The sequence below is a fragment of the Homarus americanus genome, unplaced genomic scaffold (assembly GCF_018991925.1).
Source record: "Homarus americanus isolate GMGI-L3 unplaced genomic scaffold, GMGI_Hamer_2.0 scaffold16712, whole genome shotgun sequence".
NCBI classification, from domain to species: domain Eukaryota; kingdom Metazoa; phylum Arthropoda; class Malacostraca; order Decapoda; family Nephropidae; genus Homarus; species Homarus americanus.
This window is the reverse complement of record NW_024757794.1, coordinates 2,045,091-2,059,210: the sequence shown is the minus strand read 5'-3', so window position 1 is coordinate 2,059,210 and position 14,120 is coordinate 2,045,091. Positions and strand designations below refer to the sequence as shown.

General features: G+C 36.7%; 1 protein-coding gene across 4 annotated transcripts in view; it reads right to left on the bottom strand.

Moving 5' to 3' along the window:
- Window positions 1-5,449, bottom strand: part of LOC121857755 (zinc transporter 5-like) — a 32,367-nt gene extending 26,918 nt beyond the window's left edge. The window contains exons 1-3 of one of the 4 annotated variants that reach the window (XM_042353896.1): window positions 5,345-5,449; window positions 1,966-2,059; window positions 685-798 (exon numbers count right to left, since the gene is read on the bottom strand). In XM_042353896.1, the coding sequence (XP_042209830.1) occupies window positions 685-798; window positions 1,966-2,042 (191 nt within the window). In that variant the 5' untranslated portion in view covers window positions 2,043-2,059; window positions 5,345-5,449. Of the gene's footprint in view, window positions 1-684; window positions 799-1,965; window positions 2,060-5,148; window positions 5,263-5,344 lie in introns of those variants that run through there. The other 3 variants (XM_042353897.1, XM_042353898.1, XM_042353895.1) reach the window with 3 other exon arrangements.
- Window positions 5,450-14,120: the final 8,671 nt, after the last annotated feature.

Below are 14,120 nucleotides of genomic sequence, written 5' to 3'. Positions count from 1 at the left end.
CTCTGTGTCACCTACTATGATGCTTCATTCTTCACCTGCAGTGCTGGTAAGCATTACTTTTTTTACATTTAGTAATTACATGTACACATACATGGGTCGATAATTTTTTATTGTTGTATTTTTGTAGGAGGGGGAAGTGCCTTGATAAGTTAACGAGGGTTTACTGTATATACTGTACTTTTTTTAAATTTCTGTGCACACATTTCACATTGCCATTATTTACGTTAACTGAGTAAGATGCGTGAAATCAGCCTGCTGTCAAGGTGATCTACTGGAGGGTCCAGTCAGATGAAATAAATGTCTTTATAGAAAAAATTTAATGCATTTTTGACCTACAGTTCTGTATACTTTATTTTCCAATGAAATATATAGAACAATTTAACTTAATTCAATTTTGTGCAACAATTCTCAGTCCCACTCTCCTGTTAAATTGCAGGTCTAAAGTAGGAATTCTCACGAGACCCTAAGAACTGAAAACAACTTCTTAATTACTGACAGTACATACACATATTACAAATATAAAACCCACCAAGAATGTTTTAGAAAAATAAGCCACTAGTGCACATTTCTCAATATACTCCACCATCAATAATACTCACTAGTGATAATGCCTAATACTACTGTAATAATCAGCCACTTCCCAACATTTTCAGTAAAAGAGAAGGAAAAGTTATTGTTACTCACAGCAGCGTCACTAGTTGGAGAAAGTAGACTACGTGGATGGACTGAACTGCATCAAATGCCACAAACACCCCGATACATCGGAAGAATTTGCTAAGAAGTAACAGCCAAACGTACCTGCAATTAAAATGTGTGCATGACATACTCAATCTAAAAAAAATAATTCAAGTCTAAATTACTGTATAGTAAAGGCTGACAGTGAATTCAATAAAATGGAGTAAACTGAAGAACCCAATATGAAATTTATTGAGGTTAAGTATTACATAAACTAATATAGATGAGATAAATATGTTGGACTGATGATGAAATTCCATCTAATATATAATGAGCAAGGAACCAACAATTTGTGTACTTGCATTAACAAGGCTGCAGGTTTTATTTGAGGGTTCCCAGGAATTATCCACTTAATACAACTGAGTTACACAACAGATATCCAATAACACTAACATTCTAGATACTGTACTGTAGTGTCTTTCCTGGTTCAGGTTCAACTGCAGCTCAGATTTTTTTTTCCCGGGGATTAGCCCACCCAGGCACAGGTCATCGACCCATATGGTTGGTAACACAAGAGAACCAGCTGCCCAAAGGTGACAGTTGAACATATAGCCTGTGACTCCAGCAAGGTATATAACACACCTCAAACTCATGCAATCTACAGTTCCTACAAACAACTCCTCACCCAAAGCATGTTAATTATAAAATTGGATTTCATGACCAACCCTTCACCTATCAAGAGCAATGCAAGACAAACCTAAGTCATGAATTGTGAGAAGTAACACTCCCCTCCCTTCAACTGTGGTCATCAGAGACCTGGTCAATTTTTTTTGGGGAAACTTGTATATAAAAAATTCTGAAAGTGTATGTGTGCTTCATGAACTTCATAATACAGTATGGAAATGTCATTAACATCAGTCTTATTACTTATACGCATCACTTAGAAAAGTACACTTTCTTCTGCAATTGTCATCATTTTAAAGTGATTCAGCTAAGTTCATATTATTTTCTGTTAAATCTAAATATTTTCAAGTACTGATTGATGAATTGTGGTACTTACATCCCTGGCAACGCAACAGCTTAGGTCATGTCACCGAATTAAAATAAAGACTTAAAAGACTAAAATCAAATAATGCAAAGTAAAAAAACATAAGTAATAAATAACAAGAACTTAATACAAGGTTTTGATATCAGATTTCTAGAGAATAAAAAATATTGTAATGAAGAAATTATATACTACCTGGTACTGCATATATATATATATATGTAAGGTCATGAATAATTTCTTACCATGAGATTTTAGTAGAAGGGTAGATAACTCTACTTGCTGACCCATCACTGAAGCCCAGGTTTGAGCTACCTCGCATCCTACTCCACTTTTAGCCTGCAAGAAAATTAAATTTAAATAAATACATAATCCTCTTCCTTGTTAATATAATTATACATTTCATGTCACTGACACTACTACTAAATCCTGGGTTCTTCCAACTCATTTTGAGGGTTATAATTAAGCTGTTACATAACAAAACTTTGTTAACAACAACACAGGTTTATCACCAATAGATGCAGAAACATATTTACTCTTATATTTTATATTGCAATTTAAAATATGTTCCATACAGTCCCTTGCACACCCAATGCCACAAGGGCATTTTACTAGTACATACTTTTAACCCTTTCGCCATTGATCGGCTCGTTAGCCGCTTGGGCGATCGGTCACGTCTGATTACTTTTCCTTTTCATTTATAAGTACTGTGCAGCATTATCATGTATGTTCCAGTATGTTATAGTAAACCGAGTGATTAAATACCAGTATCAAATGTTATTGGAGCTTATTATCATGATAATCGTGACCATTGTTAACCATTCTGTAACAACTAACATAGCCCATTGAAAGTGGTATCACTCGGCCATAGTATGGATGCCCCTATGTTGTCTTTCTAAATCAGTAGGGATGAAATTTAAGGCAAGGGCCTGTTGGTATTATATTATTTGTTTTACAGGCATTAGCACTTGAGGACACAGACTAAACTCTAGAATGGGTTCAAAACCCTTTTCATATCTGTCGCCTCATATTGGCTTAGTTGTGTATCACTCCAGCTCCTGGATGGCGAGTCCATTTTATATTATCTTTGACATTTACTTCCACTTTTATCACTGGAATTGGTCTTTGGGTCCAAACACAGGTAATTTATATACAGAAGTATATACCTGATACAGGTCACCCTTGTTTATGTTGGCTTCACATGATATGGGATTAACATGTAGCTATGTGGTTTACTTTTACAAAAAAAAAAATTGTTTATACTGGGCTCAGGTTCACTTGTATGTGGATGTGCATCACTTTTTTCAGCTTTCCTGAGTGAAGGCATGTCGAAAACTGGTCAAACGAGATCTTGAGCATTCTTCAGTAATGTCTGAGAACAGCACTACCACCAGAAGCTATTTGATTTCCTTCATTTTTCCACACATTCTTTGGATGATAGTAAGTGATAAAAACGATACAACAACGCACAGAACCTAATAGAACACAACCTAACCAACCAAAGAAAACTACCTAACCCTACCTACCGGTAACTTCCTAGCCAGACCAGCTCCGCTCCGGGGACCCCAGGGGTGGATCCAGGAATATCAAAGATGGAAGGGGGGGAGAGAGAGAGAGAGGTTTTATTTTATTCTTGAGGGGCAGGGGGTGCTGTTGCTGCTGTAAACCCCCCCCCCTCAGAATTTTTTCTAAATCTGACCAATATCATGGACATTTTGAGGTCATTTTGAAACTATGTACACTTAATATTAGGAGATAGTCTGAGGTCAATACTCAATAGTAATTACTTTTTACTATACAAAAACACCTGAGTACAATACTGCATTAAAGAAAAAGTATTGTTATTTTCTGATGAAAAGCGGGGTCCAGAGCCTCCGGACTCCCCCTGGATCCGCCCTTGGACCCCTGCCATATTAAACAGAAAGTACGTATTTTGATATCTAGTACCAATGAAAGCATTTTTTGTTGAAGCGTCATGGTGTAATTTTAAATTTTTTTGTAGATGTAAGATTACACTCGGACTATGCAGGTCAGTTGTAAACAAACCAGACGACACGCAGTGACTCAGCAAATTTTTCAGAGTATTTACGGTAGTAGGCAACTATCAAACAAGGAAGTACTACCACCTGGGAAGATATTGGAAGCATTATGTGTTGTCTAATGGTAGACCCTGCTGCCAAATGGCATCACGAAAATTGTGACCAAGTTCCAGGTTGCTGATCCAACTTTCTTCCTCATTTACACTCAATTGCAGGGTTTCAATTGTTTCTCTTACTTTGACAACACAGTATGTAGATCATTTCTCACTCTTGGTCTTTCTTTTTTTTATGGTTCTTTATTATTAGTATTTAATAATTCAATTTGTATTTTCGTATTTTTTATAAAATTTATTGTGAACTTTTTACATTATTATTATTAATCTAATATTCGTATATTCCCCCGAGGCCCCGATGTGGGTCAGTGACCTTGTGGTTATCAGCATATACCTAGATCACGCACACCTACAGTGATTTACTTATATATACATATATATATATATATATATATATATATATATATATATATATATATATATATATATATATATATATATATATATATATATATATATATATATATCATAAAATTAACGTACATAACCAAACCTTAATCAAACAATAACGTTAACGTGAAACTCAAGTTTGTTAGGTTAGGTAGGTTAGTTTGTAACATTTTATGAATAAATAATATAATGTAGTAGTACAGTACTGTATATGATAGCCAAATGTCAACAACAGTGCTCATAATTTTATGCCCGTCAATACAAGATTGGCAAAAAAAAATTGTGTAAGAAACCGCCCAGCCGGGAGAGAAGCAGAGAGGGTGTCACAGCTGCTGCAGAAGGTGGAGGAAACATCCATCAATTGTATTCACGAGAAAGAAATTATAAAAAATTTATTACACAAAACATTTAACACACTGATTTCATGAGGTAAAAAGCATTAAAGTTCTTTGGTGAGATGTCTAGCAACAGGTAATTAAGGCACATAACTAATCTGGACTAAAACTTTTTCGTAAATTTATCATTTCACTTTTTTATCAGTTTACTTGTCATTTGGGCAGTTGATTTGTTCGTTGTTAATTTGTTAAGTTTTAGTGTCCAGTGTGGCATTAACTTCCTCACATTTTTTAACGTCTCTGCCACACTTAATTATTACGTGTACACAAACTGCTGTACTGTACATTTTGTACTTCGCGTTCATAGTCGTCAACACCCTTAATCAGCCATAAACATAAAAGCAGTAAAGAATAACTGCCACTAACTTGGCCAGGATGACCTCAACACTGCAAGTCTAAAAAGAAACGAAGCTTAAAACACAGCAGAAGAAGCCATTACAGACCCACATAACACTAACTGATACATATATAACACTGAAACTTAGACGTACTAGCTCTTAACATACATCTAGCAGTTTTAAACACACATGATGCGCAGTCACCACTTTCCTCACAATACTCTGGGTACCACAACAAACATGGCGGTCCTGCGCAATGATCATTCATATAGCCTTTAAATAACTCCATCAGGAACAATACAAAGGAGATTAAATAACAGGTGTTTATAAATAACACCGATTGTTCTACCTGTTGAGATGATAACCGGCACGTAAACCTCAAAAAATGGGAATATTGGAGACGCTTCCCTGCAACTTGTCTGTGGCGTCCATAGGAGTGACTGTATGACACGAGCCATCAAGCAAAACAATTCCAATAATTTATTTTTCATATGGTAAACATGAAATAAAATAAGGGTAAAAATAATAAGATTTAATATTCAAATAAATTTTATATTATTATTATACAGTGGATTTTATAATTATATTTTAGTTAATGTCTATAAAGCTTTTCACTCGTACAAATTTTGCCGCCATTAGCTCGACGCTGCAGGACAATACGATGTTTGTTATTATTTTCCTTATTGTCATAACGACCTCTTTTCTGGCATTTTACTTTTATAATGGTTGCGTGTGATCATGTTATAAGGGATATTTATAAATCTATAGAGGATTTATCATGATTGTGTCTGATACTGTGGATAATTTCGCATGTTGTGAAGGATCAGCTGATTCAGGGATCAAATATCTAAATTTTTGGTTAAATATCCCTCTTTTAATACAATTATCCTTCAAAGCAATTTAATAATTGATTGATAAATATCAAACTTTAAAATTTCATAAATCCAATGTTTTTTAAATTGTTGAAAAAAAATCTCATTGTAAGGCTGCGTTTACATTTAAGAATTTAAGTTTTCTATATCCATTGTACCTGGACCATAATAGTCTATCAACAAGCTGAACCAACTGTAAACTTTTATGTCGGTTCCACTAAATATCTGTCGGTATAGTATCTTGAGACTTGACTCAGTAACTCAAGAGAGTTCCGGAGTTCGGCAGTTTCGGCTAAACTCTTTACTTTATCTTATGATCGGCTTGTTAACCGCTTTGGCGGGTCGTTCACGTCTGTTGTTACGCACCCTTTACAAGTACTGAGCACGCCGCACGTACTGGCTTCAGAATGTATCTTTTTCTGCGCCAGTGTTGGTCAAGTCTTGAATGAGCTTACACTCGGTGCCGCCAGTCCCGTCACAACACGAGAGTCTGGCTCTGCTGGCAGATTGTTTCAAGAGTTCACAACTCTAAAAAAAAGAATTGTCCTGACACTTTTCTGAACTTGTGGCCCCTTGGTGGGGTGGGCATCAGCTAGTTCCAGGTATGAACACTCGGCTGAGCAATGTCCAGACTCCTGAGGTGTACTGTATATGAGCCAAAGTGTGTAACCAACCATTTCGCGAAATGGCTGTTTCACTTGGCCATTTCTTGAAACTTAAATCTTCAGTCATTGCGTGGAATGGCTGAAATTCTACCTTTGTCATTTCATGAAATGGCTAAAATGACTTTCGTGTGTATCAAAACAAGTTATAATTGTTTGAAGTGGTCGTTAGCACTTCACCAGGTAAAAGTTGGGTGTGACAGTCACAAACTGCTTTGTTCACCAAACGCCATTGGGTGGGTATAAAAGGAAGGTGATTTTAATCGTTGATCGGCCGAAATAGCCCAAAGGCGAAATGGCCAGCAATCCCCAATACAAGTACAATCGTTGATCAGTTGTCTGCTGCCTTTGGTACAGTACAGAATGGCTCAGGGTAACTTTGAAGCTTTACTGTGATATTTATTTCTGTGAATTCATTCCATGCTGCATGTGACATCAAACAAACCTACATCACACGAAAGTCATATTAGCCATTTCATGCAATGGCTGAAAATTTTGGGCGTTTCAAGAAATGATCAAGTGAAACAGCCATTTCGCGAAATGACAAAAAATTCCAGTCATTACGCGAAATTGGTTACACACTTTGACTGTAACATATATAGCCTTCTATTAAGTTACCTCTTGCCTGCCGATAGTATAAGCTAGGCAACTGTATGCGTTCTTATCTCTCTGGGTACAGTACCATAGGTGCCATAGTACTGACTGGTTGACCTTTAGACGTTTTCAATCACCAGACGGTGTGACAACTCCGAAAATGGGGAAGCACCTTTCTTTTGAAGAGCGTTATGAGGGGCGGAGTCCTTCTCTATAGTTATGTGAACGCCCATCTTAGCATTTAACAATGTGTATCTCCTTGTCTAGCTTTACACCAATTAGCAAGTTCATTATTTACGAACACTGCAGCTTCCTGGTGACAGTACTGAAGACTTTGTTTTGGATTATAGGAGAAGAGAACCTCCATCTTTAATATGAATTTATTCTCAAGACATTTTAAATTCATTGTGTCTTACTTTACCATCTTTTGTTTTACAATCTATAAAACAGATGTGAAAACTTTTTGGGGTTATTAAAATGTTTTGTTTATGAGACCTTTCGCCTCAGAATTATCGTTCAAGGGAAAGCTGGGACCATTTTCCGATAACTCTTCCGAGCTACATCCTGCAATATTATACTATATGAATTATATTTGATAATTCTGGTTACTTGTTGTGACAAGTTTCTTGTCAATAACGTCACGATGTCGAAGATTTCTAGCTTTTCGTGTGTGTGTGTGTGCGTGTTCATTATTATATAACTGTTTGTCCATTAGTAGCTTGTTTCTTCCAGGTCAGTAGGAAATTACTTGACCATAAAACACATAATAAAAGAGAATATCACTGTGCTTTCTAATTCATGATGGTTGCTCCTGGTCACCGCTCATCGATAATCAAGTACTGCCACTGGCCCCATGTAAGACACAGGAAACCTCACAACTTACATAGATTATTTTTAAACATGAAGGACGTTGTCTTATACGAGTAACCACTCCCCCGGAAATCGCTTGATTTTGGTTTGGATAATATCTTTTGTTTGTAATTCATACACTGAGAATAAAAACAGTGTAACTGTAAATAGTGTACAGCTGTTCATTTATTACGTTCTAGAACACTCTTGATGCACTTAACCATGAAGTAACCGTATACTGTAATTGGTTTGATTTGGTTAAGGTCATGTCAGGTCAAGTTAAGTTAAGATTATGTTAAAGTTACATTGATACCGTTATGTTTGGTAAATGTCATGTTAAGTTGATGTTATCTCCTGTTTATGTGAGGTTAATATTCTGCTAGATTAAGGCTACGTCAGATAAAGCTAGGTTAAGGTTAGGTTAGGCAAATGTCAAGTTAAGTTCATACAGTATTAAGTTTTATTAAGCTAGTGATATATTAGGTAAAATGTTGAGGCTTTAAGGTCAGGTAAGGTTAAGTTAATGTCACGTTAGGTAAAGGGTTGAAGGTTAGGTTAATTGTCTTAGCTTAATATGACTTCAGGTTAATATTATGTTAGGTTAAGGTTGTTTGTGTAAGTTTATGTTTGGTTAATATTTTATGGAGTAAATATCCTTTATGAAATACGTAGATTATGTTGATCGTGCCATTTTGATATTATTCCTAGTCGATATTAAAGCGAGGTCATTGAGTATAAAAGAATATTGTTCTATGATACACTTGGTTGTTCAAGCTGGGACTTATTTCAACCCAACAGAGCGAGGGTTGGTGGCCTTCGAGCGGGTAAGACGAGCCCATCACATCCCAGTAGAGAAGTGAAGGTCGACATATATAAAGAACTCTCATCTCTTCTCTAGTATATTGACTTATTTAAATTTACTGACATTATTAAAGTAATATTTATACAGTAGGTTACAAGCAAAGCGTTTTCACATTCAATTAAAGGGGGATTTTGTTTTTTCCTAATAGATAAAATTATTTCCCTATTGATCTTAACACAGCTGCTATCAAGATACAATATTTATGGTTTTCTTTTACTACCACTACAGTAATTATGAACTCGTGATGACCTTGGGCGACTTGGAGAATCACCAAGCAAGTTCTCAGGCCATGTGAATCGGGCAATGGAAATGTCACTTCCCGGTCATGTTAAAGGAGCAGTGTGTACTGTACGTATCCTGCCCAGAGTAGAATGATTACACACACACGGAACTGGTGACCACAAAGACCTCCATTGCCAGGTTACAGTAAAAACAAGCCGGAAGTTCACTGTGAAGTGTGAAGTGCGGCAGATTGAGCTACCGGAAAATCTTTTTTATCAAAATGCTGCGATATAGTTCAACTTCATCCGTTGAACATTAATAACTACAATAACTACTTTGTACAGTAATCTGTTCAGTACATCCAATTGATCTATATAAGAACAGGGATTAGGAACTTGGCACACACAATTCGGGAAAGTAATTTTGTGAGTTTTTGAAAGGCATCTTGTTCGTACTGTTTTATAATCTATTTTAATTATTGCAGGAGAAGCTTAGAAATGTTAAATCATTATTTTTCGGGTACGTTATCGCTTTTACTTTTTCCTACTTAACATTTGTTTGCTGGCCCCTGAACTTAAAATCGTTTAGTCTTGTTGCCCTTCATGTACAATCCCTGAGGGTTGTATACCTAGTACCTACTTGTGTTTACAGTTTATCCTATTATTTTAAAGTTTATAGAGCAACTCTCTCTCCCTGCCAATTATTTATCAGGATTATCAGCATAAAAGTTGAAATGAAAATGAGTTATGCTGTATAACATGGGAACGGGAATTTTGAAGAAACTAAAATATTTCAACGAGAAGTGTTGAGTTGGCAGTCGTTGGATAATCGTCTCGCTTTCTCATTTTCTCTCCCTCAGTTTCACTCTTTCGCGCGAGCAACGATGACTTCACTGCAGTTCTAATTACTGGTACCACGTACTACTACTTATACAAATATTTACATAACTGTTAGTGTTACGTGACTACTGACTTCTGTAACAGAAGTTCTGTTACGCTACTACCACAACTACATTGTGTACTATTATACATACACTGTGTGTGTGTGTGTAGATTGATTGAGAGGACAAAAACAAAAATAAACAAACGTACCACTAAGCGGTTTGTGAGGTAGCTTACTGGGTCTTGTGCTAAAATTCCACACACATTTCGGGGTCTAAAAAATAGGCACACTGACAGATAAACGTACTTACCCACTCACACATGTACGTTGATACCTGTACTCACCATACACACACACACACACACACATACTGTATATATATATATATATATATATATATATATATATATATATATATATATATATATATATATATATATATATATATATATACAGATCTGAAAACGTGGATAGATAAATCTTGATAAAATCACACGTGAAAAGGGAAACAACGGAGCACTTTAGCTTTCGTCTTTATTCAAGACATCTTCAGAGGCGAAAGCTAAGGTGCTCCTTTGTTTCCCTTTTCCCGTGTGATTTTATCAATATATATATATATATATATATATATATATATATATATATATATATATATATATATATATATATATAATATATATATATATATATATATATATATATATATATATATATATATATATATATATATGTGTGTGTGTGTGTGTGTGTGTGTGTGTGTGTGTGTGTGTGTGTGTTTATATGTGTGAACAAAAACAAACAAGCCCACTTGGACGTAAACACATATTGTATATACATACTGTACAAACACATGCACTCGACTGAGGTTTTCAGGACAATATTGAAGATACTAGATAAAATATTACTGGGACAATGACGATAACATTAACTATATCTCCCTCTTACACAGTACAATACTCTTATTAATAAACTGCTAATCAACAGTTATGTGAAATACTATGATATTATACATGTAGCCTTAATGCTGTATATCATCTCTGGGGGCTTTTAATTCAGTTCCAGTTTTAATTGCCGAATAAATCATAAAGGGAACAGGGAATTTAGGTCAATATAGGTGTAGTGTCAGAAGCATCCGATTGGTGTTATATACAGTATAAACAACACGGAGGAACTGTCAAGGATATACTGTACTCACGGAACATCTGACAGAGGGCCGTGGAGTGGTGGTCCTGCAGTCAAGAGTGAAGTGCTTCCCCATCTGGAGTACTGTCACCCCGTCTGGTCCCCGAGATATGCTAGGGACTGTCAATTGGTTGAAAATGTTCAAAGGAGGGCCACCAGACTGGTGCCTGCCCTTCGGCACCTCAGCTACCATGAGAGATTGGAGTGCATGAACTTGCCTAGCTTATACTACAGACGGGCAAAGGGTGACCTAATAGAGGTGTATAAGCATCTCAAGGGGCACTACTCAGTCGAGTATCCTTACTTGGAGCTGGCGGACGCTCGCCCCACAAGGGGTCACAGCTCAAGATTGAAGAAGTCGCAAGTCCAGAAAACTGTGAGGGCAAACTTTTTCGGAGTGAGAGTTGTGAACTCTTGGAACAATCTACCAGAAAGTGTTGTGATGGCACCGACTGTGAGCTCTTTCAAGACAAGACTTGACCAACACTGGAGCGGGTTCAGGTACATTCAGGAGCCGGTGCATGCCCAGCACTTGCCAACAGTGCGTAACAGAGACGTGACCGATCGCCCAAGCGGCTAACGAGCTGATCTTTTGGTGAAGAGGATAAAAGAAAAGGAAAAGTAATCAGACGTGACCGATCGCCCAAGCGGTTAACGAGCCGATCAGTGGTGAAGAGGATAAAGGGATCTCAGGAGATAGTGGACGAGGGTGCGGCTGTATTCTCTTAATATGGCACACTTTAGTGAATGTCCTATGTGAACCAAGATTACTTAATACAAATCCTAAAACACCTGAGAAACATATCTAATTAATTTGTTCATCTCTTATACACGCAAAGTATACGTGGAGGAAAATAAGAGCAACACTTGTAGAATACGCCTTTACTATACGCGGAAATAGATTATGCTATTTTCAGGGGTAAGGGAAGAAATTCACGGGAAACTCAGACTGTATACCACGATTCTCCAACTTCTAACAAAATTCTGGAATTTTCCTGTAGGCTAAAGGAGAGAATGAGTATATGAGTAAGTGGATAAGAAGAATGGGGGGAGGAAAGTGAAGAGAAAGAAGAGGAGGAAGATAAGAAAAAAAATAGAGGGTCACGAAAGGAAAGGGAAAGAACGGTGGATCAAAAGGAGGCAACGGAGAAGTCACAAGGGTTAAGATAAACGGAATGATCGCAAGAAGAATAAATAAGTAAACTTAGAAGGAAAAGAGAAGGAAGTGAATGAGGGGCGGCAAGCAACAACCTGAACCCTACACCCACGTCAAGTTCAATTACCAAAATAGTGACATTTATTGTATGTTTATTTTTTTTCACCTCTACCAAGGTGGAAATTATGTATCTTTTGTTTGCTATTTTGGCGACTGTATGTGTCATGGCCAGTTTTGATGTCAAGTTAATGTTCGAAATAAGGCAAACAGAATATTGGGTTTTATATCTAGAAGTGTAAGTAACAAGAGTGCAGAGGTCTTATTGCAACTATATCTTGCGCTAGTTAGGCCGCACCTCGATTATGCGGTTCAGTTCTGGTGCCCCTATTATAGAATGGATATAAATTCACTGGAGTCGGTGCAGCGAAGAATGACAAAAATGATTCAGGGACTTAGAAACCTTCCATATCAGGATAGGTTAAAGAAACTTAACTTGCATTCCCTAGAAAGACGAAGAGTGCGGGGAGATATGATAGAAGTATTTAAGTGGGTGAAAGGAATCAATAAAGGGGATATAGATAAAGTTCTTATAATATCCGAGCAGGATAGGACTCGGAGCAACGGATTCAAGTTGGATAAGTTTAGGTTTAGGAGGGAGATAGGAAGAAACTGGTTCACAAATAGGGTGGTGGACGAGTGGAACAAGCTTAGCAACTTTGTAGTAAGTGCGGGAACTCTGGAAAGTTTCAAAAGGAGGCTAGATAGATTCATGGATGATAGAGAGTGGTAGTAACTCTCGACAGGAGCTGCCATGCACAGGCCAACCGGCCTATTGCAGACTCCTTATTTTCTTATGTTCTTATGTTCTTATGTACTCACTAACAATTACCCGAATAAAACGACAAGAATTTGTGTCAAATCTGTCGAGTGTAGACAGTCTATTTGGGATCATTGACCATGTAAAAAGACTATTCATGCTAGTTTCATGGACTTCTCTAGCTGGCAGCCAAGGACTGTTAGTTCTTATTAAATAAATCTTAGTCAGATAGATGGCCAAACAACTCACAACTCTCGCACGATAACCAAATATCACAGTTAACCGAGCAATCACCAACTTCTTTATTATATTTACAGGAAGGAGCAGTTTTGTCCTCAAACATAAACTCACTAAATTTTTTATGTAGATTTTATCCCCAGCTTATTAAGAGTAACTTTCAAACTCGATAAAATTATTCAAGGAATTGATACCCTGGCACTTACAGTCCTCTTTTGTTTATTATTTAGTGGTACATACACTGGAAAATTTAAGAACTTAATGTGTAGGGTATACGAACAAGGGAACGATCGTTTAGCGCAGTGGTCGTAGTTCGCAGGTGCCATGGCACCTGTGGAACCATATTATGGACCCCGCAAGGGTTTATTAAATTGTCAATAAATGTTGAATTTGAAGGGTTTATTAGATCTTGTTTTAAATATTTGGGAATCTTTGTCAGAGTGAAAATAATGAAAATATATAACACCTTGATACGACTTTTTAGTTCGAGAGAGAGAAGTGAAGGCTATCAGGAACAACACTCATTCATTCCCTTTCCGCACCAGTCTCCTCCTAGACACGGAGCTGTGTATAATAAGAGTTTCGCCTCACGAAATCAGGAAAACCACCGATCTCCAGAAATGTACAGTCAGTTGAGTTCCTGTGTTCCTTTAGTGGTCGTAATTGAGATAATTATAACGTCATTGAATTTGCTGTTGGTCTAATTAGTTATATATTTTTGGAATTTTGAATACATATGCTTGTGTTTCTTTTGTTATTTTACATTGTTTCCTTTTCTGTAGATTACTAT